The 27096-nt window shown below is 39.7% G+C and overlaps 1 protein-coding gene across 1 annotated transcript in view; it reads right to left on the bottom strand.

Moving 5' to 3' along the window:
- LOC124636077 (dynein axonemal heavy chain 1-like) overlaps positions 1-26797 on the bottom strand; it is a 94384-nt gene extending 67587 nt beyond the window's left edge. Inside the window, exons 1-25 of the mRNA XM_047172028.1 lie at positions 26758-26797; positions 25996-26150; positions 25439-25561; positions 24863-25008; positions 24414-24555; positions 23387-23472; positions 22561-22665; positions 21455-21599; positions 20371-20497; positions 19390-19511; positions 18541-18630; positions 17862-17941; positions 17359-17446; positions 16703-16921; positions 15906-16023; positions 11978-12119; positions 9576-9717; positions 8060-8287; positions 5025-5123; positions 4078-4221; positions 3606-3786; positions 2724-2884; positions 1917-2016; positions 1027-1218; positions 182-359 (exon numbers count right to left, since the gene is read on the bottom strand). Coding sequence (XP_047027984.1) covers positions 182-359; positions 1027-1218; positions 1917-2016; positions 2724-2884; positions 3606-3786; positions 4078-4221; positions 5025-5123; positions 8060-8287; positions 9576-9717; positions 11978-12119; positions 15906-16023; positions 16703-16921; positions 17359-17446; positions 17862-17941; positions 18541-18630; positions 19390-19511; positions 20371-20497; positions 21455-21599; positions 22561-22665; positions 23387-23472; positions 24414-24555; positions 24863-25008; positions 25439-25561; positions 25996-26150; positions 26758-26797 — 3353 coding nt within the window. The remainder of the gene's footprint in view (positions 1-181; positions 360-1026; positions 1219-1916; positions 2017-2723; positions 2885-3605; positions 3787-4077; positions 4222-5024; positions 5124-8059; positions 8288-9575; positions 9718-11977; positions 12120-15905; positions 16024-16702; positions 16922-17358; positions 17447-17861; positions 17942-18540; positions 18631-19389; positions 19512-20370; positions 20498-21454; positions 21600-22560; positions 22666-23386; positions 23473-24413; positions 24556-24862; positions 25009-25438; positions 25562-25995; positions 26151-26757) is intronic.
- Positions 26798-27096: the final 299 nt, after the last annotated feature.

Raw genomic sequence — 27096 nt, forward strand, 5'->3', positions numbered from 1 at the left:
AGCAACAGGCGGCATTATCTGTGAAACTCTCTAACTATCACGGTTCATGAGATACAGGCTGGTGACAGACGAACGGACGGATGGACAGAGGAGAGAAAACGATAGGGTCCCGTTTTACCCTTTGGGTACAGAGCTCTAAAAAATAGTAGGTATAAACAAGAACACTTTTTACGATACATACTTCTGGCACTCTATCCATTCATCAACGACTTTCTGTGTGAGGCGCAGTTTATCGTCCCACTCCTGGATTCGAAGCTCGAACGCCGCCTTGAAGGGACTGAACCCTAACTGCTGAGTCGCGAGAAGATGTTCGTCTAACAACTGCAGTGTTTCGTCTGCTATCTTCATTATAAATGTGCCTGATATGGAAATTTTATTTTTATTAGCAATAAAGTAACAAGTTGGTAATAATAATATTTATAGTCTTTAAGGTACATGCGCTAATGTAGCCTGAAATGCAGACCAATATTTTGTAGTTGAAAAATAGAACACACTGAGAGCAATAGTGCAAATCAATTATACAAACAGTCGGTCAGATAATCCTAGTCCTACAAAAATCGGTCCGATTATTTGTCCTACTAAAGTCCGATATCGGCAGCCTTATCCTATTTTCGTGGTTGGCGCAATATGTTTTCTTCTTCCATACTTTATACTAATAGACTCGTTACGTGTCCTTGGCATTTGTTACGGGTAGTCAGAAGCCAGTAAGTCTGACACCAGTCTAACAAAGGGGTATTAGATTGCCCGGGTAACTGGGTTGAAGAGGTCAGATAGGCAGTCGCTCCTTATGGCACACTGATACTCAGCTACATCTGTGTGTTGGGTAAAGGGCTCGGGAGATGATGGTGTGAAACGCATGTTACAAAGAGTGTGTTAAGTATCAATGTGGAAGGAAGGAGAGGCAGAGATAAACCGAAGAAAAGATGGATTTCGATGAAGAAGAAAAACGCATGTTGCGCCAACCCCAAATGACTTGGGAACAGGGCAAGAAGAAGTAGAAGATTTTATACTGATATAGAGTCGTACCGGTGTTCTTGTAAGCGTTCATTTCAAGAGCCTTATTAGCCCATTCGGCCTGCATCTTGTCGAGCGACTGCTCGATGACGTACTCCTTGCTGGCCAGCTCGCCGATGTCGGCGATGAGCTGGCCGTGAGCGGCTACACCCTGCTTCAGGCACATCTGGAACGTCTGCTTCTCGTTCATCGTTACCGTTATACCTGCATACATATATAAAGGTTAATATTAAAGATTGATATGGGTAAGTATTGGGTTGCCCAGGTAACTGAGTTGAGGGGGTCAGATGGGCAGTCGCTCCTTGTAAAGCACTGGTACTCACCTACATCCGGTTAGACTGGAAGCCGACCCCAACATAGTTGGGAAAAAAGGCTCGGAGGATGATGAATATCTTATTTCTTTTTAAGACGCTTATATTAGCTTCACTTGTATGTAAGAAAATCTTAGAATCTTAATTTGACCCACTTCCCGGTCTTCGATTAGGATGACATTTTGCAAACGCTCTGAGTTCTGATGACAATACATGACCAGCGAGTTTTTTTTAGTTTTTTAAACAATTTTTTAATGTAATCACACATGAAGTTGGTAACTTCACACAGATTTTCATAAAATGTTATCTGCGCAACAAATCGTGCATACAAAAGTCTGAGCCAATAATAAATCTGCACATACATCTTGTCATCATATTTCCACTTACAGCCAGTTTCTTCATCAAAAGTAAAAGCCAAAGTAATGTCTCAAAGTAAAAGTAACGGTAAAATTCGATTTTAACTATTAGTTTTGCTGTTACTTTAACCTTGAAAAAAAAACGAATTTGACCGTTACTTTTACTTTATGACATTACTTTGGCTTTTACTTTTGATGTAGAAACTGGCTGTCAGACTTTAAAGAGAAACATTACCTGCTTTCTCCATGAATTCGTTCCAGTGTCGCTCCTTCATGCCCGGGTTCCTCACCGCCTGTATGATCGGTATCAATGGACGGAATTCGTCGATATTGTCCTAAAAAAATATATAATTGTAATACATCACATAATTGTTATAATAACTAAACGGTGATATATGTAAAATGTGTTATATTATATTGCTATAATGTTGCGAGACAAAACAAAGAATTTCTGTCAATTTCAAGCCTAAAAAGAAGATGCTTTTAAATCAGAAGACCTCTATATCATTTGTGATACTGCAAATTTCAGAAAAAGCAAAAAAATATTCAATTAAAAAGCATTCATATGCTTGTATCCGAACACGTCTGCAAATCGTTCTTCACATAAGTATCGATATCAAAGAAAAGTATTGAGTACTGTAAAAGTAGTACCTGGCCACATGACTCTATTTGTAGTATTACCGACTATGACGTCACTATTATAATGGTCACGCCATCGCGCATGAACGGCTTGACTGATTAAGTTGAACATTACAGGGGAGGTAGCTTAAACCCGGGAGAAGGTCGTTGGATAGATTTCGACACCATCGGGCTAACGGGAAGCAGTTCCCGTACGCGGGTGAAAACGGCTAGTATCTATGAATACATCGGTATGAATACTCGGTGCAAGTAGCCAGGTCACATGCATTTTGAATACGTGCGGGTGTAGCGACTCGCGCATGTACCACAGCAACATGCCCACCCGCGTGCTCTCGTCACGCGGCGCGTGTTAACTTGCTGCAGCTACTTGCACCTTATATAAAAAGTACGTAAATCCAGTTACCCGTATAGTAACAGCGACGGCCTGCACTTTGGGCATGTCCTGGAAGGTGCGGACGCACTTGATGATGGTCTTGTAGTACTCGTTGACGAGCGGCTCGATGGTGTCCGCGTCCACGTACATCAGCGGATTGTCCAGCCACACCTCGCGGGCTTTCAGGAAATCTGAACAACAAATATGTAAACATTACATTTTTTTTAATCTATGCTGTGCATAGGTCACGGATAGACTGTGACGGGATCATATAATATTAATATAACTGCGAAAAATTTCGTTTTAAGGGTCAATTCCCACTGAAAGAGCAGCGGCCGGCAGCGGCCGTAAGAGCACGGACAATGTAAGAGCGCGGCGCGGTGCGGCGCCGCGCTCGCGCTCAATCCCTTGCAATTACGGCCGCTGCCGGCCGCTGCCGGCCGCTGCTCTTTCAGTGGGAATTGACCCTAAATGTCTAATATTCGTGTCAGTGTCTGGTATCAACATCAAAAATATTTCTTGATTGGTGGCCTTTATTAAAGCTCCGAAACCATTAAACCGATTTGAAAAATTCTTACACTCTAACTGAAATTCAATCGAGCGAACTTCTAGCACAAAATCACGGAGATTGCTGTTATCGATATCGTGCAAAAGTGAGCAAGAAAATCACGTTTGTTGTACGGAAGCCAACCAAAATATTTATTTTATTCTAGTTTTCAGTATTTATTGTTATAGCGGAAACAGAGATACAGCATCTGTGAAAATTTTCACTCTCTAACTATCACGGTTCATGAGATACAGCCTGGTGACAGACGGACGAAGGGACAGAGGAGCGAAAACAATAGGGTCCCGTTTTACCCTTTGGGTACGGAACCCTAAAAATAATATCTTCAACAGTGTATCTATGCATACCTGAAGCAGTGACCCATAGATTCCTATAAGGTTCGAACTCCTTAACCAGCTTGTTAAGATCCGCGAAGGCGACGACTGGCTGGCCGAACAACTTCTGTCTCTGGTTGAGGATGCGGCCCCAGTCCTGAGCGTCCTTCATCGCCTTCCAAGCTTTTTTGATGTCATTGGCAATTTCATGCACCTGGATAAAAAAAAGCAAGGGAAGGTATGGTTTTGAACGCCTTAGTAACTAATATTTAACACTTTCGTTGTCGCTACGATTTTCACGATGTCTATTGAGAAGCCGCGTACATTTTGCGTTGGACTCGATAGGCGAGTCGAGTCGACACGACTCGCCTCACGAGTTCAGTGGCATTGCTTTAGGGTAAAAACAATGTTTTTGGCATTTTTGTGGCTGTGGTAGTGCTTGTACGTGTTTAACGCGATTAAAAAGTATTTAATTAGCGCGTTAATAGAAACTGGTTGCACGTACCTTAGAGAAGTCGTTCTGTAGAGTGAGTGTCATGCACTGCGCGGTGAACATGTCGATCTTGTCGTATAGCGTCTGTTCGTCTTGCATGTGCAGCTTCCAGAACTTCTCCTGCTCTTCCTCTAGGAACAGAACTGTGTCATCCACCTGGAAACGTGGGTAAACAATAGGTACAGTCAACTTCAGGTCAGTGGTAACAGTATTATAGGAAAATCGTACTTATTACTACTGAGTTAAGGTGCATGACAGTTACCACTGATGTGCGGTCTACTTTACTAGTCGCTTATTGGGTTTATCTATAGGTAGTTCATATTGAGTTTGTTTGTTTGAACGCGCTTATCTAATATGTGCTGTTTGTATGTAAATGGAAGTACTGGTCCGATTTGAAAAATTATTTCAGTGTATCAAGGAAGGCTATAGACTACTTTTATCCGGGTTCGTACAGAGGTTCTCGCAGGATGCGGGTGAAACTGCTAGCAGAAGCTAGTATTGTCTAAATCGTTACTTATAATCGGAATGGTAAAGTGTATTTCACATAATAAGCATTCACGGAAAAACGATTTTTTTTTTTGTTATATTTGCTAGCTCTAAAACTGTTTAAAAAAAATATTTATCTTTTCTGTTGGTAACCTACCTGTACAAAGTACATAATTTTGTTGAATTGCATTTTTATACATATTGCAAAAACATTACCTACATTTTACTTAGCAGACAGTTCTCAATTGACCGTACCGTAAATTACGTTATTTTCTGCAAATCAGCAAGTTTTATTTATCAAGTGTTACTCCATCAAGATTATCAATACATCAAGACAAGAGCAACAGCTCCAACACTACCCAATCCCCGGGTGGCATAGGGAATATTTATTTATTACAAGTATTACAAGTAGTTTTCGGACACAGGTGAAACCACGGGAAATAGCTAGCTAGGAACGAAGAGTTTCTTTATACCTGTTTAGTTATTTGCAGAGGCCACCCGATAGCTTCCCACAGAGCTCTAAAGTCCTCGTTCTCTAGAGGCATGAAGAAAGCTTCCAATACTTCGTAGTCCTGCAAAAGAAATATTTTGCAGGATAATCATCAAAAATCTGTATTTCAAGGACATATTTATGAATAGGACTTATACTCAGCTACATCCGGTCAGACTAGAAGCCGACCCCAATATAGTTGGGAAAAAGGCTCGGAGGATGATTTAGGAATACGACAAGAATATTAAAATGATGGCAGATCTTAATGTCGCTTGGGCCGCGGTAACGCGCGCGATTAGGTACATAAAGGGCTTAAGAAGGAACATGATGGGTTTAGTCAGTAAGAGTCTGACACTCCCCCACGTTGCACTGTCTTAATGTCACTCTCACAGCATAATGGCAGAATACTTTATTATCAATACTAGCTTCTGCCCGCGACTTCGTACGCGGATCCTGTCCCTTATGCCAGCGACTACGGGGTCAGCAAAATCAAAGATCTGAATAGTCTGATATTGAATTTTAAGGGCCCGTTGACTTGAAAACAACGGAATACGCATAACCATTAGAAACGTTCCATATATTTAATTTTTGTACTTTAACGGCAAAAGCACAGCAGACTAAACAAAACGCTGAGAGCTGAACCGCAATAGACGTGACCATAGGGATAAAAGTAGTGATTCTATTTAGTCCGCGTAAAAAAACATTAAATAGATGACAAAGTCGTGGTGGTTTAGTGGGTAGAGAACCAATCTCTCAAGTATGAGCGTGCGTCTTTGATTCCAGGTCTGGCAAGTGCCTGCCAATGCAACTTTTGTAAGTTCGTATGTACTTTCTACGTATAATTTGGATACCAATGACCGTTATTTGGAGGGGATGTTAAACTGTAGGTTCCGGCTGTCATTGAACATTCTTGGCAGTCGTTATGGGTAGTCAGAAGCCAGTAAGTCTTACCAAGGGGTGTTGGGTTGAGCGGGTAACCGGTTTGTGGACGTCAGATAGGCAGTCGCTCCTTGTAAATACTGGTACTCAGTTGCATCGTGACTGGAAGTCGACCCTAACATAATTGGGACAAAGGCTCTTGAGATAATAACGACAATAATAATGAGATATAGGCACTGCAGGACATCTGAGGCTGATGACGGGGAGTAGCGACCCCGCGGGGCTATATATACTGAGTTCTCCAGGGAGAGTATACTGTCCCCCATCTCCGGCCGGTCGGAGTGAACTATGACGGGGGTAGGTCTCACGCCTCTGGCTTGGCTTGGCCGTCCAGAGTGGAGTCGCTAGAGCAGGATTAGTAGCCCTGCTCGGAGGGTAGGTGCCTCATGGTAAGCACAGGGAGCGCGTAATCTGCGTTTAAAGGCCGCCGAGGTGTCCTCACCCTTCAGCCGCTCATGTCCCTGTTGCCCTCTTGTTGCTATTCAGTGACTGGTTCCCGGGGGCCCAGTAAGTGAGGTGGCGAGTCTCCACCTGCCATTTTTACATGTACCTAATACATTGTCATCCACTAATATCCCATCACAATAGCCCAAGTAGTTTTCCTCCATAGTTAGCAATAGTTTAGCACAGTACCGGGGATTGTCTTTTTTTTTAACGACGTCCACCGGGGATTGTCCTTGGGTTCATTTTTATAGTGTTTAAAGGGATAATCGTCGGTTTTGTCATTTGTGTCACCATTTCATTAAAGTTGTCTCAAAAGGGCTTCAGCGTGTTGGCTTCGGCCCCACGTTTGCCTTCCAAAAATTCGGAACTTTGTAGTCCCGAGGTCTGGAAGAGACATACAAAATAATAATGAGATATAATAATGTTGTTGTATCTTCGTTATTATTTGTTTGTGAGAGAGAGATAAAAAATACGTGTCCATTATTTTAGGGTTATCTTAAAGACGGACTAATTACTTTTTTTGATTCACCATACCTATTTCATAACATTAATTTCTATACATTTCAAGTGTAGTATTGCTCTTGAAGTTCCACATCAGGTGTTCCAGATCTTCGATGTTTATATGTACGTCAATAGAGAGTGCTTATCAGATTGAACCACTTTTGCTAAAACGTCATATCTTCATATGCTATAGTCTAGCTGGGCTCCTGGAGTTCCACATCAGGTGTTTTAGAGAGTGCTTATCAGATTGAACAACTTTTGCTAAAACGTCATACCTCTATATGCTATAGTCTAGCTGGGCCCCTGGAGTTCCACATCAGGTGTTTTAGATCTTCAATTTATATAAGTCAATAGAAAGTGCTTATCAAATTGAACAACTTTTGCTAAAACGTCATACCTGTATATGGTACAGAGAAGCTGGGCTCTTGGGGTTCCACATCAGGTATTCCAGATCTTAAAATTTATTATCTCAACTGAAAATGCTCATCACATGAAACAATTTTTGCCATGGCACCATTTTTGTATCTCTTATAGTTTTGTTGGTCTGTTGGTGTTCTGCATCAGGTCTTCAAGTTTCGAAGATAAATTATAGCCTATATGTTGACCAGGCTTAATACTGATACAACAAAGAAAAAATCATTGAAATCCGTCCAGTAGTTCCGAAGATTAGCGTGTACAAACAAACAGACATACAGACATACAGACAGATTTTTTTTTTTGGATTTGTGCTCCATCACTGTTTCTAAACCCCACTCAATTATTATTTTTTTAATATATTCAATGTACAGACACAGTTTTTTTACAGATTTATTATATGTATAGATATTTTGTTTATGCATATAAACTGTAAGAAACGGAAGAAACTTTATAGTATAATTTTATTTTAGGCTCATGTTTTATCCCCTGAATCTTGGTCACCTTTTGTGATTTTTTGTTTTCTGCTCAAAAATTGAGTTCAAAGAATCCACCGTAACATACATACCTACATACAAAGCCAGTCAAATAAAAGCTTTTCAAAAGCTTCTATTTGCCATTTAAATAACATATTTACATTGTGACTAACACATACACCTTGGAAAAATCTCAAAATACTGCAGCCAAAAGGCTAACAATTAAATTAGTGTTGTAACTTACCGAGTGCACCTTCCTCATAATATCATCTTGTGTCTTCAGCGCGAAGGGTATCGACTCCATCCATTCTCTGATCTCGAACACGTGCTCTATAGTGTTGGGCTTCTCGCCTAGCTTGCGCATGATGCCCTTGTATGCGGTGATCACGTCATCGACAACTAGACGAACCTCCTCTGCCCACATCACTAGTAACGCTTTGATTATGTCCGACCGCTTGTTCACTAGCAGTTGCTGGAAAATTATGAAGAAATTATGCATCTACACTAATAATAGTCTGACATCAGTCTAACCAAGGGGTATTGGGTTGCCCGGGTAACTGGGCTGAGGAGGTCAGATAGAGCAGTCGCTCCTTGTGGCACACTGGTACTCAACTACATGCGATTGGACATACAACATAGTTGGGAAAGGGCTCGGAGGATTTTTTGAGCATTTACACTAATGATGGCGTGTAAATTTTAGCCACGGCGACTGCATTATATAAGGAGATCAACCGACTGCGCAGGACATATTATGTAGTGCACAAGCATTTGCGCAGGACGTATAGTGCACAAGCATTTGCGCAGACACAGGTGCACTCACTGTTCTCTCACTCTCATACAGACACAACCGGAGAGAGATCTATACTAATATTATAAAGCTGAAGAGTTTGTTTGCTTGAACGCGGTAATTTCAGAAACTACTGCGTTGATTTGAAAAATTATTTCAATGTTAGATAGCTCATGTACGTAGGTTATAAGCTAACTTTACAAAATAAATTGAGCAAAAAAAATATAGAAGACAGCCTTTGCCATCGACTCTACAACCTCGTGCAAAGGGTAAACTAAGCTACAGTCACACCAATATTGGAAAGGCAAAAGTTTGTGAGTGTATTTTTGTTACTGTTACATAGCTCAACGGATTTTTTTAACATAGTTTTAACATCAAAATAACACTTTTTTAATTTCAGTAGTGGAAGAAAGAGTTCAGGAAGCGGGCGTTACCTCTGATAGCTAGTTAGGGGTACATCTACACTGTGCATGTAGCTGGAGCAAGTTAACATGCGCCGCGTTACAAGAGCCAGACTGTTGCTGTGTTTAAACGCAAGTTGAAAGAACACTATCTTTCCTCTCTGTCATAGATGCACATAGTATTTATTGTATGTATATTTATATTGGATATGTATTTAAGTAGTTTATGTTAGTGATTATATATTGGTTATATCTTCTTTCTTTTTACACTGTCTATCTGTACCTATCTCTTTTATTCTAACTCTCCCATAACGGGCCTGCTGGAAGAAATTTCTTTAGAGTTAAGCTGTGCCCTTGTACAATTGTTTCTATTATTTATTCTTCTTTGTGTTTTTATGTGTACAAAACTATTAAATAAATAAATAAATAAGAGCACGCGGGTGGGTATGTTGCTTTGGTACATGCGCAAGTCGCTGGACCCGCACGTATTTAAAATGTATGTAACCTGCGCATGTGCACCTACACAGTGCAAGCTACTTGCACTGTGTAGATGCATCTTAAGTAGGGCTTACTTTCAAAGAGTCGACGTTGATAGCAAAGGGTCCGATGTTGATGAACTGTGGAAGACGCCAGATCAGATCCTGTTTAGCGTCGTAGTGGATCTGGACTTCCTCCTTCGTCTCAGACGCTGAATGCTTCTCGTTGCGGTAATTCCTATATGACAGATAATTAGGTATTTGACTAGGTCCAAAATACAATACTTTTTCTTCCCACCATCTCGGAATGAGTAGTTTTACCCTTTGATATCTGAGTGCAAAAGCCGTTTTTATCCTCTGGAGCGGCATTCATTTGAAATTAGAACATCGTGTGAAATACTTCATTAATGAAAATCTTGATAACCCTTTTTAAATAAATACGTATTAAACAAATACCCAACTGCTTAAAACAAGGTCGCTACTACTAAGGATGCGGGTTTTTTCGTGCGAGTTACCGCGGTCCTGCACACAAAGGTCTCTAGAAGAAGCAAAGGTGGATTTCAGTCAGCAAAAGTCTTCCCACTGCACCCACCCCTTCCCAGTGAGAGGAGTCATGAGGTGGAAGATTTCTCACCTCAAAAAAAGGGGGAATCGCTAGTTTCTAACTGTTTCAGCTGAAAAACTTATACAGCTGCACAAGGGTTCCCTATTTTGTTTTCATCAAGTCGCTGTTACTTGTTACTTGATTAGTAAGGATTACATCCAAATATATATATGTTACCGTAAGATTACAAACATCGTTAGATTACAATCTATCTCGAGAGATTGTAAACTGTCGAATTATTGTGAACCGTAACATCTGATTGCAATTTAACGCATTATTTTTCGCTATATTATAATCTATCGATGAGAAATTGTCAAATTGTCAACTGTCCGAAAGCTCTCTCTGATTGGTCAGTCTTTTTGTAAGATCGACCAATCACGACCAGCCGTTCTGTTCCCATGGAGTTCCCGTAGAGTTAGGAATGAAATAGAGGTGTTAGTTAAATAAAATAAATGCTCTTCAAAAATTCTTCAAGTATTAAATTTATAAAAAAATAACTCTTATAAAAATACAGTTAGGTATTTTGTCTTCAAATACAAACTAATATTTAAAAATAAAATAAAAGGGGTGCTAATTAAACAGGCTTCTTTTTAATATCATTATTCGCCCCCAAAAATGTATGTTGCCTTCTAAATTACTAAGTCAGCCACAATTAATAAAGCGTCGAGCATCTAAATAATACTATCTTAGCCACGAGTTATCTTCCACTCTAAATACAACTCAGCATGATGGTTATTTTTTTGCATCTAAAGTAGCATGCATTCTAACAGTAAACTTCTTAAATACTATTAAATGACATCATAAAAATATTTATTTACCTTCTAATTTTTTAACTCGTACCTACTGAGTTTTTTGTTTAAAATATAACACATCCCATATTAATTGACCCAGCATGGAAGTAAGCATGCAACATGCAGCAAGCATAACTTCTGTCACGGCTCCGGCGCTGCGGGGCTCCGGCGGTCCCATGCGAGCTTATCGTCGCAGATGGTTTTCACGCTCACCACCGCAGCTTCGGCTTGCTGGCCGGCGGAGCCGGCCAGCCTCAGCCGCGGCGGCGAGCGCTGAAACTACCTGCGCCTCAGCTCGCAGGCCGCCTCGCCCCTCCGCGCCTACGCGGTTTTGAATTGCACTCTAGGGGTAGGGCAGACAAGACTACGTGGAGTCGGTTTTGCAGCGATTCGTTTTCGTCACTAACTTCAATTTTTAATACAATTTTTAATACAATTTTTAATTGTGTGTAATTTGAGTCTTAAAAATTAAGTACAATTTATGATTTTATAAAAAATTAAACCGTCACTTATTTTTGCACGTCAAAGAGCTGTGATACCGGGAGTTGCAAAGAACATTGTCTTTTTTGACGTTCTACCAATCAGCGCGCAAGATGCATTCCGTTCTACGCCAGTTGACAATTTGACCGCTCTACATCGCTCTCGATCTTACAAAAAGACTGACCAATCAGGGAGAGCTTTCGGACAGTTGACAATTTGACAATTTCTCATCGATAGATTATAATATAGCGAAAAATAATGCGTTAAATTGCAATCAGGTGTTACGGTTTACAATAATTCGACAGTTTACAATCTCTCGAGATAGATTGTAATCTAACGATGTTTGTAATCTTACGGTGACATATATAAAAGAAAGTCGTGTTAGTTACTCCACTTATAACTCAAGAACGGCTGAACCGATTTAGCTGAAAATTGGCAGGGAGGTAGTTTAGAGCCAGGAGAAGGACATGGGATTTTTTATTACAAAAAAAAATAAAATTTATTCCGGACATACAGCGCCATCTATTGTTCAAACCAAAAATCTGCCGGATGCCACTATTCCACGCGAACGAAGTCGCGGGCAAAAGCTAGTTGTTAATATATATTATTATTGTTACACTCACTCGACATACTCTTCAATGTTCAGCATATATATTTCCCTGTAGCACGCATACTGTCTCATGTATGCCTTCAGAGGGATGATGGCTTTCCTGTAGGCCTTCAACAACCGTTCTCTGTAGTCCACCACATTGGGCTCCATCAGACCTAACCAAGTGATGACAAAATAGGCCATGTTTCTTAAAAATGTTGGAGATTTGGTCTCTTCGTGAAACTGAAACTCGGGTCGGAAGGCGTCGGTTTAAGTTTTTAAACCACCCCACCCATAAAAAGGAGACCATGTCATGAAATTATTAACCATTTATATAAAGTGTGGAAATCTTCGAAATATCCTTATACATGTAAAAGTTAATGCAAATGTATCGATGGATAAACGATGGATGTTTGTTTCTCTTTCACGAAAAAACTACCTTTATTTATTTCTGGCAACTAGGGCACATAAAAATACAAATACACATATATCGTACATAACAATATTTATAAACTTTACATAAAATTTTTTTTTTTTTTTGGCAGGGGGAAAATCCTCATGGACTTCCCTCCACCTGGGGTGGAGGTGGAGGGGGTGTGCCGGACTCTTACCGGCTAAAAACCCACCCAGTGTTGCCTTCTATTACCTACTGTCGAGGGCACGGGTATCGCCAAAGCATTCTTCCGCACCCTCGACGGGTATTGGCCCGCCAGATGTTCAAAGACGGGCCCCGTCAACCTCTGTGGCCGTCACCCAGCGGCCACAGCAAACTCCACTAAGAGAGGCGCGCGCAACACAACGCCACCGTCTCGAGGCCTGTTTCTGATCGGACGACAGGCGCCCCTAGTCTGTCGCCCGCAGGCCGCGCCCTATGGTGGCCGGAGATCAGCCACCCTGCGACGCCCACCACGTCTGCTGCGGGCGGGGAGAGAGGAAGCAGTTTCTCTCTCCCTTTCCGCCGCCTCCTTTAAAACCATCACATCCGCACAAAAGGAGGCGACGGCGTTCCACCCTTCTTCGCTGCCGACCATGCAGGACACGACAGCCGGCAGCGAAAGACTTCCCGCAGCATCTACTGCTGCCGCTAGGTCACGGCGCTGCGTTGCCCATGCTGGGCATTCCACCAACGTGTGCAGCGCCGAGTCCTCGCTGCAGATCCCACAGTGGTGGCATTCAGGCGTGGGCTCCCGGCCTATGCGACACAGGAACTTTCCGAAACACCCATGTCCGGTAAGAACCTGTGTCAGGCGGAAGCTGAGGGCGCCGTGGCTTCTCTCCAGCCACTCCTTCATAACGGGCCTGACCGCCGCGACAATATACATAAAAATGCACCATATCAATATATACAATACTAAATCTATAAAAACTTAAACATACTATAAATATATAACAAATATTCTTAAAACTAATGCACTTTATATATTTTGATGAAAATTGGCAGTAATATAGTTAATACTAGCGACCCGCTCCGGCTTCGCACGGGATAGCAGTATTTCTCCACTATTTAATGTATGTTATTATACATAATAATAATAATATATAATGTCGGGACACCTTTTTCACACACGGTCGGTTAACCCCATGGTAAGTTATTTATTAACTTGTGTTATGGGTGCTAACACAACTGATAAACTACATATAGCTACATATATACATATTTATAAATACATATCATAACACCCAGACCACGGCCAACAAGCATGCTCATCACACAAATGTCGACCGAACCGGGAATCGAACCCGGAACCTCAGGTTCGGCGGTCCGGCATGATGACCATTGCGCCATCGAGGTCGTCCATACATGTAATCAGTGGCGGATTAACGTATAAGCACTACAAGCACGTGCTTGGGGCCCCTGTTCTCCAGGGGCCTCCATCCTCTGCTGGCGTTTCATTTTATACCTACCTACATTTTATCGAGATTCATCCACAATATGTCCGAAATCACAAGGCGCGAGCAGTTCGGGAGTGACCCTTCATACACCCCCGCCTCTAAACTTGATTGGTCGCAGTGCTGTTGATTTTTGTATGATCGCAGTGAATTTTTTTCAATTGTGCCGTTGTTATACAATTTTTTTCGGCTTCTACTCATCGTTGGGCAGTTTTAAAAGAATTAATAGGCAACGATAGCGTGTTGAAGTCGCTATCGGACACTCGTTGGCAGTAGCGGCTTTAGGGTAGGGCGCGGATGGGCGACGGCCCAGGGCGCCGGACATAAGGGGCGCCGCAGGCGCCCCCAACCAATCCTTGATCAGAATTTTACTCCTATTTTTGTTTTAAATTTCATCAAAGATCGCAGCTTACAAGAACTGTATCCAAATGTATGGACAGCATCAGGGCCGCCTTAACCTATGGTGCAGGGTGTGCGAATAACCCGGGCGCCGTGGGCTCAGGGGCGCCGCGGTACGCTCCTCGACCAAGAAATTTCAAATTAATTAATGTATTGTCATACAATGCCGGGCGCGTTAGATACACTACTTTTATGTCCCAAAACTGAAAAATTTTCGCGCTCGCTTCGCTCGCGGTTTCTTTACTTTACCCTTGCATTTTTTTTCACATATAGCTACTTTTAATTTAATGTCCCACTACACAAAAAAAATCGCGTTCCCTTCGCTCGCGGCTTCTCCACCTCACAGTCGCCTTTTATTATATATGTTAAGGACTTTTAGCGATCTAAATCTCAAAAAAGCTTTTTCGGGCTTGTTTCACTTTATAGTTGTTTTTATTTTTCAAATTTTTTTTGTCTACCCTAGCAAAAAGGTAGCGTCGATTTTGAGTCCTTTTATTAATAAGAAAGTAACTTCTAGTTTCTATTTATGGTACTACTTTAAGTCCCAAAATTTTAATTATAGGCGCAAACACCAACAAAGAGTTATCTACGTTTGGGCTACATTTTAAGTCATTTTTGTTTTGAGTTTTAAAATATAACAAAAAAATCGGTCACTACGTATGTCTCTGTTTTTCGAATGGGTTTGAATTGCAGTTGGGGGCGCCGTAGAAATCTCGCCCAGGGCGCTAGTAGAGTTAAAGCCGGCACTGCTCGTTGGGAAGCTCACGCTGTAACTACGAGTGCAATATAACAATCATATCCGAAAATTTTGGGTGCTTTAGATCAGTGGTTCTTAACCGGTGGTCCGCGGACCACTGGTGGTCCCCGGAGGCAGTCCAAATGGTCCGCGAAGCTTTGCTTCGCGACGTTGTTATCGATCTTACGTATATATCGATCTTACTTGTCCAACAGAAAAAATGAAGGTTTGAAATGTAGCCCTTTTACGTGATTTTGGTTCTGAGTCTTAAAAAATAATAAAGATTTCTCGCTCGCTTCGCTCGCGTATTCAGAAACTGTATGTCCTCGTTTTTTCATTTGTCAACAAACAAAAAGTTAAGTACGTTTGGGCTACATTTGACGTAATTTTGGTTCTGAGTTTTAAAAAATAATCAAAATTTCCCGCTCGCTTCGCTCGCGTATTCAGAAACTGTATGTCCTCGCTTTTACATTTGTCAACAAATAAAAAGTTAAGTACGTTTGGGCTACATTTTACGTAATTTTGGTTCTGAGTCTTAAAAATAATTAAAATTTCGCGCTCGCTTCGCTATTTGTAACTACATAGGCGTCGCGCGATTTCTTGTCGGTCAATTTCTTCTACTTTCCATTCCATTTAAGCAATAAAGGGTCTACACAGGCTCAGTGCTTAGGGCCTCGGATACTCTTAATCCGCCACTGCATGTAATCCTTCCTCTTTAATAACTCTATCTATTAAAAAAACTGCATGAAAATCGGTTGTGCAATTTTGAAGATTTAAGCGTACAAAGGGACATAGGAACAGAAATAGCGACTTTGTTTTATACTATATGTAATGATATCAGATAAACAATAGGCTTCTTTTTAACCGGGTACGAGGGGCAGTTCCATTGAAAAGCGGGTGAAATCGCTGGCAAAAGTTAGTATTATACAACAGTTACCTATAGAGGTGAGGAACAACTCCTTGTCGAAGACGAGGCCTGTCATGATCATGGGGTGCACTTGAGGGATGAAGTGGCACCGGTACAGCATCTCACGGAACAGACGCTGAATCACCACCTGGCAATGGGAATCACCACATAGATTCATTCCATTTCTTTTTCATTTGAAATATTTACTTACTAAACACTGCTAAAAGAGTTTCATCTCCCTTTGACCCGATGATTGATTGGTAGAAAACTAAGTCCCATTAACTCCGCCAATGTATTATGTTTTCTTCATATTTTTTATATCAGTTTAAATAAATAATGATTAAGTAACAGATAGGGCTAATTTTAATGAAAAATACTATGTAAATAACTAGGATTAAATACAATTATTATGACTTCCATACTATTGCTTGAAGTAGTTCGTTCAATCCGCATAGTTTAAAATACGGGTCCATACAAGCAAGCGGCCTCACGGCATTTGTCTCGCGTTTAAACTATCCATCAAGAGAGCGTGACTGCTACATACAGACGATGATGCGTAAGATTACTTGAGAATAATAAAAATCTTATTCAAAGAGAAAACACTTTTGTGTTCGGGATAAAACTGACAGCCGATGGATCGCGGCGAGCGCCGGCGAGATTGTTTCATATATTTAATGCTCGTGCAGAAGTCACGTTACATTATAAAGTGGATAACATTACACATTATATCCGTTTATGGAGTAGAGAGATAAGACCTTCGAGGTGGGTCCACCTTGAAGATTTTACGAGGCTGCTCACTTATGTAAACCTAATGAGAACAAACATACCTCAAACTGCGCCGGATCGGTGGTATAGTAAGGTCCTCTCTCGTTCATCATGAGATGGAAGTAGAAGAGCGTGACGGTGGGCGAGCGGAAGGGCGAGTTGATGAGGTCGTTGGAGTCCCACTCGTAGTCGTCGTCGCAGACGTACGTGCACAGGCACGGCGTCTCGCACAGCGCCACCAGCATCGCCATCGACTGCTCGATGCAGTAGCGCAGCGCGTACTGACACAACCAGAAACAATACCTAGGTACTTAATTATTCACTACAACCACAGAGAACAAAATGACGAGCGGAGATGCTATAACGCAAAACATCCTAAGAACGTAGCGCGCCAAGAAGCGGGTGTTCGGGGGACGGGGAACGCTACTAGCTCCACCCTCATACTCCTTCTTTGGAACCTGACCATTTTTTTAAACCAAATCACCAAGTCAGAATGAAGCAAAGGGTATGCAAAGGATTAGAACATTTTCGACATAAATAGAAATTCTTACAAATGGCCAATTTTTTATTTCTATGGCGTAAAATAACTTTGAAATTAGCAAAAATGTTGAATCCATGTATTTACTTTGTAGTAATATTTTTAATATTGGATAATTTTATAATATTGGATCCATGTATTTACCTTGCAGTAAATACATATAATTGAATAAATTCTGACCTGCATGCGAAACCTGACGAGCTGCATAAACCGGCAAAGCTTACTCACTCCGTAGAACTCCCACTTCTTCTCGTAAATATTGAACCATCTTGAACAAAAGAATAAAATAGTATTGAACTCTCACCAGCAAACTACACTAGAAACTAATATTTTTCTATAAATAAAAAAAGCTTTGAAAAACTTTTTCGCCTGTATGATGCGGAACAAATATTCTAGTTGACCCGTACGGGAATCGAACCCACAACATGCAGCTCAGCAGCCGATGTTACCGATCACTACGTCCTACGTGCCAATTGAAAAATGTTCCTCGAATTTCCTCGAAAAAAAATACAATTTTGTATGAACATATGGCTACTGCCCGTGCCGGCATAAAATATACCCGGGAAGAATGTAGCTTTCCTACAGTGAATGACTTTTTTAAAATCTGCAAAGTAGTTTTTGTCTATTTCAAACAAACGATCAAATCAATGATCCTTTTTATAATATTAGTATAGACAACATACCCTTTACCGACGTCGCGAAACGACATCCTGATGGCATGAGCAGTTTGATTCAGCCACGATATGTTCAGATATTTCAACATCTGCAAACAAAATCGACGGAAATGTAAAAAATTATTTAAAAAACTAAAAAAACACGCTTGTCATGTATCGTCATCAGAACTCTGAGCGTGTGCAAAATTTCATCCTAATCGAAGACCGGGAAGTGGGTCACATTAAGGGCCTTATCATACTAGCGGATAGCGAGCGTCTTCAAATTGGAGCGGGCGCGTAGCGAATGCGACGCGAACACGCTGCGGCTGCTCAGCGAAGACGTCGCGGACGTACGGCAAATTCGCAACGTTTTCGTCGCGTGTTTGTAGCAAATTAACGACGTATAATACACTCAGTAACAAAATGGATTCTAACAATAATCGAATGGAGGAGAGCGACTACTTTGTGTTGTTTTACAAACGAATAAAACACTGCTTTTCGCGACGAATTTGTTGCGCGTCCGCAATGAATTCGCTGCGCATGCGCGGCGTGTTCGTTGCGCGCCCTTAAAGTATTCGTTGCGCGTCCGTTCCGCTTTGAAGACGCTCGCAATCCGCTAGTATGATAAGGCCTTAAGATTGCAAGATGTTCTTACATACATACATAGTTACAAGTGAAGCTAATATGAGCGTGTTAAAATGCGAGTTACCATAGAGGTGCAGTGTTGTTGCGCCGCGTCGAACTCCGCCAGACTGGCGTTCCTGCCGTAGTTAGCGGTGAAGAACAACATGGACTCCACCTGCAATTCACAATGAAGTCCATTTCACGAAAGACCTTCCTGACCTTCCTTCCCTTCTGAGTCAAACTCTAAATCTTTGAACTCGAGCGCAACTATGCAAAAAAAGAAAATGGCGCCCGCGAGTACGAATTAAAAAGAAGTACCTATTTAACGTTAATTATTTATCAATTCAGTTTAAAAATAATATTAGGTTAAAATAAATCTAAAAACAAGAATAAAAATTACTTAATTCGTTGACTCATAATTTTAAGCAGTAGTTTGTTTGTTTAGTATGTATTTGTTTAAAAAGTCTTATCAAGATTGTCACAAATGGAGTATTGCGCACGATGTTCTAAATTCAAATCACTTTGCCGCTCTAGAGGATAAAAACGGCTTTTGCGCTCAGATATCGATGAGCAAAACTACTCTTTCCGAGATGGTGGGATGAAAAAGAATTTTTCAAATCGGATAGGGTAGTTTCGGAGCCTTTTTTTGAGCTATAGTCTAGCCTCATGTTTGTTCCTACACGAAAAAACAACAAAGGTAGGTTTTTAGTTATATTATAAGGTCAATTGTTGGATTGGATATATATATATATATATATATACATGTATGTGTGTATATTCTATAGATTTATTAATTCTTATTTTAGTTGTAAGTATAATTTTATTTTGCTGTGCCCTACGGGTTCTACAATTGCCAAAACAAACCTCTAAGCCATATTATGACACCTACTCTGTACATTTTAGAATGTATATAAATAATATGAATCTGTATAACCTTGAGACACTCGTCGACCACGAGATGTATGCAGGCCACGGACTCGGTGAGCACGTACAAGGAGTACCACTGGTTGTACTTCAGCCGCCCGTGGAAGTCCTCCATCACGCATGGGTGTCTGCCTGCACGTTCATTTTTTTTCATTTTAATTATATTTAAGCTGTATATATAGAAGATTATTTTAGGTGTTTATTTATATAAAAACTAGCTGTTTTCCCGCGGTTTCACCCGCGTCCAGTGGCAGCTACTGCCCGCACCGGGATAAAATATAGCCTATGTTACTCGCAGATAATATAGCTTTCTAATGGTGAAAGAATATTTAAAATCGGTCCAGTAGTTTGGAGTTTATCCATTACAACCAAACAAACAAAGTTTTCCTCTTTATACATATAAATATGTGTATATTTGTTAATTGTTAAATAAAGTTTTTGGGTTAAGGAGGTCAGATAGGCAGTCGCTTCATGTAAAACACTGGTTGTCAGCTGCATCCGCTTCGACTGGAAGCCGACCGAAGCCGTAGTTTGGAAAAGACTAGGCAGATGATATAATTTTTTTACATAGTGCTATATATAAAATATTTTAAAGGATATGATAATACCTAAGAACCAGTATTGTTCATGTTTTTTACTGTCGTATCGATATCAACACTTTTTGATGGGTTATGTAAGGAAAACGAAGAATATAAGTACGTAGTTGCTGGGGAGTTTGTTCCACCACTTCTTCTTCCCAGCAAAAACACATAAGAAGTGGTGAAGAGCGGGCGATTTGGGGGCTGTGTTTGTAAATTTGACCTTCAAAAAGTGCTGATTTTCAGCTTATTTTTAATAAATATTTTTTTATCTTTTCATCATTATCCTCCGAGCCTTTTCCCAATCATGTTGGAGTCAGCTTCCAGTCTAACCGGATTCAGCTGAGTACCAGTGCTTTACAAGGAGACTGCCCTATCTGACCTTTTTATCTTTTATCTTTAAATATACTGACCATACTCGGGCACGGGTGCCACGTAGTCAGGCGTGGGTACATTTATGAAGTTATACAAATCTTTATACTTCTGTATAGTGTAGATTATCTTCATTTTGCCTTCCATCTTCGTGTATAGAAGTTCCACCTGGAATACAACACAAATGCATTAATACATCATCGTCGGCCTTTTAATTTCACAGCCCTCTTCTCGTATAGAGAAGCAATGCTAACTAAATGAATTATTTTCTTAAGATACAACAACAACAAAAAAAGTAGCTCTGTCTGTCTGTCTTTTCTTCACGCCTAAACTGCTGAACCGATTTGTGTGAAATTTGGTACAGACATAGTTTGGAACTTGAGAAAGGACATCAGATAGTTCTTATTACAAAAAAAAAAAAAAAAACAAAAAATTAAATTTATTCCGGACATATAGCGCCATCTATTGGTCAAACCAAAAATCTGCCGAAAGTCACTATTCCACGCGAACGAAGTCGCGGGCAAAAGGTAGTTTACTATATTTTTTGAAAGTGTTGCAGAGAAAAGCTAGTGAAAAATTTATTTAAACTCGGTATCACTGGTTAGTGATGAAGCGTCTGTTAGTATAGTTAATGCTATCTACCAGATAAAGGCATCTCTGAAACTATAAAAAGTAATATAGTTTATCAGTCAGTTAGACTATCAGAGACTTTATCAGTATTCGGAGAAACCGGCCATTAAAATGTAATTTTTGTTAGGATTAAAGTATATAGTGGGTTGATGAGGTCTGATAGGCAGACGCTTCTTGTAGAACACTGGTACTCAGCTACGTGCAGTTAGACTGGAAGACAATTGGGAAAAGGCTCGGGAGATCATGTTAGGATTAAAGATAAAGCTATCGGCACGAATCTTGAGCGCTAACCTTCACCTGCGCAGAAGTGATTTATTAGCAAAGAACCAATCCCGAGTGACGGCTATGACGCGATGCACTGCGGGCCAATCACCGCTTTAGCCCGCCCCCGCGCCTCACTTCATACCACAAAAGGGACCCAATCAATTACTTCTGCGCAGGTGAAGATCAGCGCTCAAGATTCGTGCCGATGATTATACGATTTAAGAGCATCACCTCCTGTTTAAGCGAGTTCATATGCTCTTCATCCACGTCCTTGGACTGGCGGTGGATGAGCACCATCTTCAGTATCTTGGGCATGTACTGTAGGGGCATCTCTGGCAGACCTTCCAGTAGCAAGCAATCCAAGTACAGGTAAAACCTGCCACGGTCAATATCATGAGTAAAGTACACCAGAAAATAAGACAATAAAGAAAATACAGAATCCCTACTTATATCATAAATGCGAAAGTAACTCTGTCTGTGTGTCCGTCTGTTACGCTTTCACGTCTAAACCACTGAACTGATTTTAATAAAATTTGGTACAGAGATAGAGTTGACCTTGAGAAAGAACATATGATAGTTTTTATCCCGGACTTTTGAAGAATTCTCTTAGAAACGCGATATACTCTATACGCGGGCGAAGCCGCTGGCGGAAGGTAGTTCTGTATATTCTGTGTTCAGAGTTATTGTTACTTCTGTAAGTAAATTAATAAACGTAAAGTTATGGATAGACGTTGTCTACAGTCTACACTAATACTAAAGCGAAAGATTAAATTGTGACTGTTATTTTCGTAAACGGATTTCGATGAAACTAAGCAGTAATACGTTAACGACCTCTATGGCGCAATGGTCACCAAGCCGGACTGCCGAATCTGAGGTCCCGGGTTCGATTCCCGGTTCGGTCGACATGTGTGTGATGAGCATGTTTGTTGGCCGTGGTCTGGGCGTTACAATATGTATTTATAAATATGTATATGTGTAGCTATATGTAGTTTATCAGTTGTGTTAGCACCCATAACACAAGTTAATTAATAACTTACCATGGGGCTAACCAACCGTGTGTGAAAAGGTGTCCCCACATTAAATAATAATAAAAAAAAAATACAGCTTAACTACTCTTTATCCTGGCGCTAAAAGTAATTGTCACAAGTCTTCTACATGAAAATTAAACTGTACCCGTCATACCACAAAAACTTTTAAACATCAGTTTAACACTTGTCTAAAACAATGTCAGATTATGACGTCGAAATAAGGTCCATTTTGCAGCCACACTTTTTTTAGACAGGTGTTTGACACATGCTTAAGTTTTTGTAGTAAGACCATAGGTATTTATAAATTACCTGAGATTATTCTCGACCTCCTTTCTTAGATCGACAGCGAATTTGACGCGTTGCGCGAATGTCTCTGGATCATCAGCCTTGAACATCAGCCGGACGCGAGGGATGCTGACCAATAGTAACGTAGTAATAAATCATTTTTTTACAAGTAGTCTCCCTAGTTTTAATTCTTAATTCTATGCTCAACCATTTTTATTTTATTATCTAATATTATATTGCATATCAATCGGTAAAATATGGCGGAACATTCACCCTTATGTAACAACATCATTGTACCCATTTTCAAAAATAAATGTCTTTGTTTTTAGAGTAAAAGAATCTTACAGCCTTACTACAAAAATATAAACATCTGTTGAACACTTGCCTAAAAAAAATGTGCCTGCAAAACGGACCATAGGTAATTCAACGTCATACATAACCTGTATTTTTTTAGACAAGTGTTCAACAGACGTTTAAAAGTTTTTGTGGTACGACGGTAAATTTCTAAGAAAAAAAGGTTACATAAAACTATGTTAGTAACCATAGTACTTATTAAGAAATGTGGCTGTTTTTCAAAATCTTGTGGTTTAACAGATTCATTTTCCCGCCCGCCATCTCTTCTTCCCCCGTTTCGGGGTATCGGGTGACAATATTGACCCCCAGTATTAATTTGGTCCCTTTAACAATCCGTTACCTACCTAAAATTTCAAATTACGTTACCACGTACGAATGTTTTCATCGCCGTACTTTAACCGCTAGCAATAGTTATAAATATATAAACAAACTAAGCATATAATAGGTAATTATACAGTTTGTTTATTTATTTAAGGTAATTATCAAACATGCTTACAGATAATGTCTCTTAGTCCCATCGAGGGCCATGACTTCCCATTTGTCATTCTTTACGTCATAGTTGATGGCCGCAACGTTCGTCCACTGCAAGGCAAGTAATAAGAAGGCTTATCATTTATTCTCCATGTTTCATGCATGTTCATTGTCATTTTTAGGGTTCCGTACACAAAGGGAAAACGGGACCCTATTGTTTTCACTCCTCTGTCCGTCCGACCGTCCGTCCGTCTGTCACCAGGCTGTATCTCATGAACCGTGATAGTTAGAGAGCTGAAATTTTCACAGATGATGCATTTCTGTTGCCGCTATAACAACAAATGCTGAAAACCAGAATAAAATAAATATTTTGGGGGCTCCTCGCACTTGGCCGGTTTTTACATGTTTACCAATCAGTACGCGTACTCAGGTCCAAGCCCAACTTCATCTTTTTTTTAGTTGTTTTGAGAAAACAACTGTTTATGACGATTTCGTACGTTCAAGTTTCAAAAACGGAAGTTTATGTTTACGGTGAGCATGGGCCTCAGAGACCTTTAGAAAATCTAACAACTATAATACGGAGGTCAGATAAGTAGGCAGTATCTCCATGTAAAACTGGAACTTAGCTGCACCAGGTTAAACTGAAAACCGATCCAAATGTAATCTGGAGACGTTTAAGCTGATGTTGATGTTATTAAATGTCATGAACGAACTCCTCTTTTAAACCGACTTCTCAAAAAAGAGGACGTTCACAATTCATCGAGACCTTTTTTATTCATATTGACGACAACCTCCCGCTAGTACGGATAGTGACAACTATGCTTGTCACTTGTTTAAGAACAAGATTTTTTTTATAAAAAAATAAAACTGATTTCTAAAAACACGAAAGTCGGTGGCGAAACAGACATAGCTGTATCCAATAGACACTGACTTCTAGGCCGATGAAATTAGAATTAGTGTTTTTTTTTGTTTTTTAGTGTCTTTAGAAGTCAGGTTATTTTTTTTTTGAAAAAGTTTTTTTTTATTTATTTCGAAGTAGCAACTCATTTTACCTCGTATAAATTGTTCAAATTTTGAATGACATCTCCGTTGGACTTGGAGGGCTTAGAATCATCCTTAGGGATGAAAGCCAGCCCGGGACAAGGGTACTGTTCGCCGTCAATCATCCCCAAAGACATCCATTCGTCAGGAATACTGAAAAGAACAATTTTTTATTAAAAATAGTTTATTTTTAATGAAATCAAATACTAAATGAGGGAGTGAATTACTCGTAGGTACATAGTTGACACAAATAATAAATTATCTCAAATTCTATACTTAAGATTTTATAAGTATGGCCAAAACTTTCTTTGGATTGTACACAGCTCCAAACTTACAGGACTGATTTCAAAAAAACTTTTACACCAGGAAGCTGCAGTATATCTGGATGAAGGCTTATAATTTTAGGTAAGGGAAGTGTGAGATGAAACCGCGAGAAACAGCTAGTACAGAAATAACTCACCGGCAATCAAAGTCGGTGTTATCAAAAATCTCCAAATCCAGTTTCGGAAAGGGGCTGTAGAGGCCATAGTGTTCCATGTCAGTCAGCTTGAACTCGTCGACCGGCAGCAGCCAGTAAGGCTGTATGCCCAGCTCACGGAGCATCTTCTACAATACCCACATTTTGAAATACTATTTATTTATTTAATACTGTAAGGGCTGTCACTGTTAGCAAATCTATTGAAAAACTCAATTATAATCCTTACTGTGTCTTCTTAAAACATAGATAGATATACATAGGTATGTACTTTATTAATTACACCATTTTTAAAATTTTTGGTCATAGAACTAATTATAGAAATGACGCTATTCCGTCTATTCCGTCAATTATATGTTGTACAACCAAACCGGCATCCATTTACAGTAATATGGTATTAAAAAGCGACAAGCAAAAATATAACTTTTAGTGATGAAAATAACTTGAAGTTTCAATATTAAGGTTATAACCATAAGCACTATATTATTATTTTTTTTACCAGAAACTGCTTAAATGTAACTATTAAACCATTAACCATTAAAGTTACAATGTAAGTCTAACCTTCATATTGGCAGCTAAGAACTTCCTTCTTAATCTTTCAATCTTGACCAGCCTGGGTAGCTCCTTCGGCAGCACAATACTGAGAAACTGCAGTTTTGGCACAAACGTCTCAAAAGGGAATTGCTGGAATCAAAAGTGTGAAAAGAGCATCAAGTAGACCAAACAATGAATATCATTAAGGCATAATTGGTGCCCGGTGCTGTGTGTATTTGAAATAAGGTAAGTGTTTTATGTATATTTAGCATGTAGTATGCATGTAGTAGATATTTTATAAAATTTTGCATGCCTCATGGTAGAATGTACTGGACTCTACTTTCACTTAACACCATATTTTTGTACCTACATTCATAGCAAATAAATAATTTCATTTCATTTCAGTAGTATTAGCTAACTAGACAAATAGAGACATACGCACATATTTGAAATTCTATCCTGCAGTAAACATGAAATTATTTACTATGTACACAAAATTTACAAAAAAAAAATTGATCTGGTTGGTTGATTGCACTTAAACCCGTTGTTCAGAGGTGAGGGTTCAGCCATTTGAAAATACTTACAATGCTCTCATCTTCTCTGTAGGTGGTCCAACGACCGGGCGGGAGGAGCAGCTTAGCCCTCTGTGGCTTCGGCAATGAAACCAGCATGGGAGCCAACCTGTCTGTCTTGGCCTGAAAATAAATACCTTTAATTAACTTATGTCCACCAAATGTCACTGAATTTCCATTACATTATTATAAAGAGAAAAACTTTGTATTTTTGTTTGTTTGATATGGATAAACTCAAAAATTACTTTCACTGTTAGAAGGCTACACTCTTTCCAAATAAAATAGACTATTTTATCCCAGTATGATCAGAAGTTCCCATGAGATGCAAATGAAACTGTGGGAAAACAGCTAATTAGATATACGTACATTCGTAAACAGATAGGCCAAATTAATATTTAAATATATTTTAAGGGCATGTCAAAGCTATTTTAGTTACAAAAACAACTTTTACATTATGCTTTACCTATTTTTATTATCGGTAAAATATATATTTCCATTACACACTAGTGATATTATACCTTTCTCTAACTAAATGTTCATAACGCCATCATTGCATTTGCCTGTATTCTCCATAGAGTAAAACCTTTTTGATGATTTTAGAACCATTAATAGCATTCTAGGGCAAATTAATGCAAAATTTGCGCAGTTGCAGCCATATAAACAAGATTTTTACAACTTTGCTATAATTAATTGTAGGTAATAAAATTTCCATCCAGAATTTTTGTCAAAATTCCGGTAACTGGTTTCGATCTCTGCCTATTGTTCCTGGAGTACTGAGCTCCGCAACCATGTCCATTAGTTTAGATTCCTTCATGTTTGCGATGGTCCACGGCGGTACCAAATTGTGGATTATTTTCCTTCCCTGTTAATTTTTGTACTATAAAATAACATTTACTTGAGGCATCTTGCAAACAATCACACGTTAGATAAGTCTGATTTCGAAGTAAGTGTGGCAAATCGCACAAACTGTCGTATTATAAAGTTCAAAACAATGCCCTCACAATTAATTAAATAGATAACAAAATCTATTCTACTTCTATTCTTCTATATGGCAAGATAACAAAATCAAAGTGAGCGCGAAAAAACTCGTCAAATTGTTTTTGTTTTTGTTTA

Source organism: Helicoverpa zea, chromosome 13, assembly GCF_022581195.2.
Source record: "Helicoverpa zea isolate HzStark_Cry1AcR chromosome 13, ilHelZeax1.1, whole genome shotgun sequence".
Classification (NCBI taxonomy): Eukaryota; Metazoa; Arthropoda; class Insecta; order Lepidoptera; family Noctuidae; genus Helicoverpa; species Helicoverpa zea.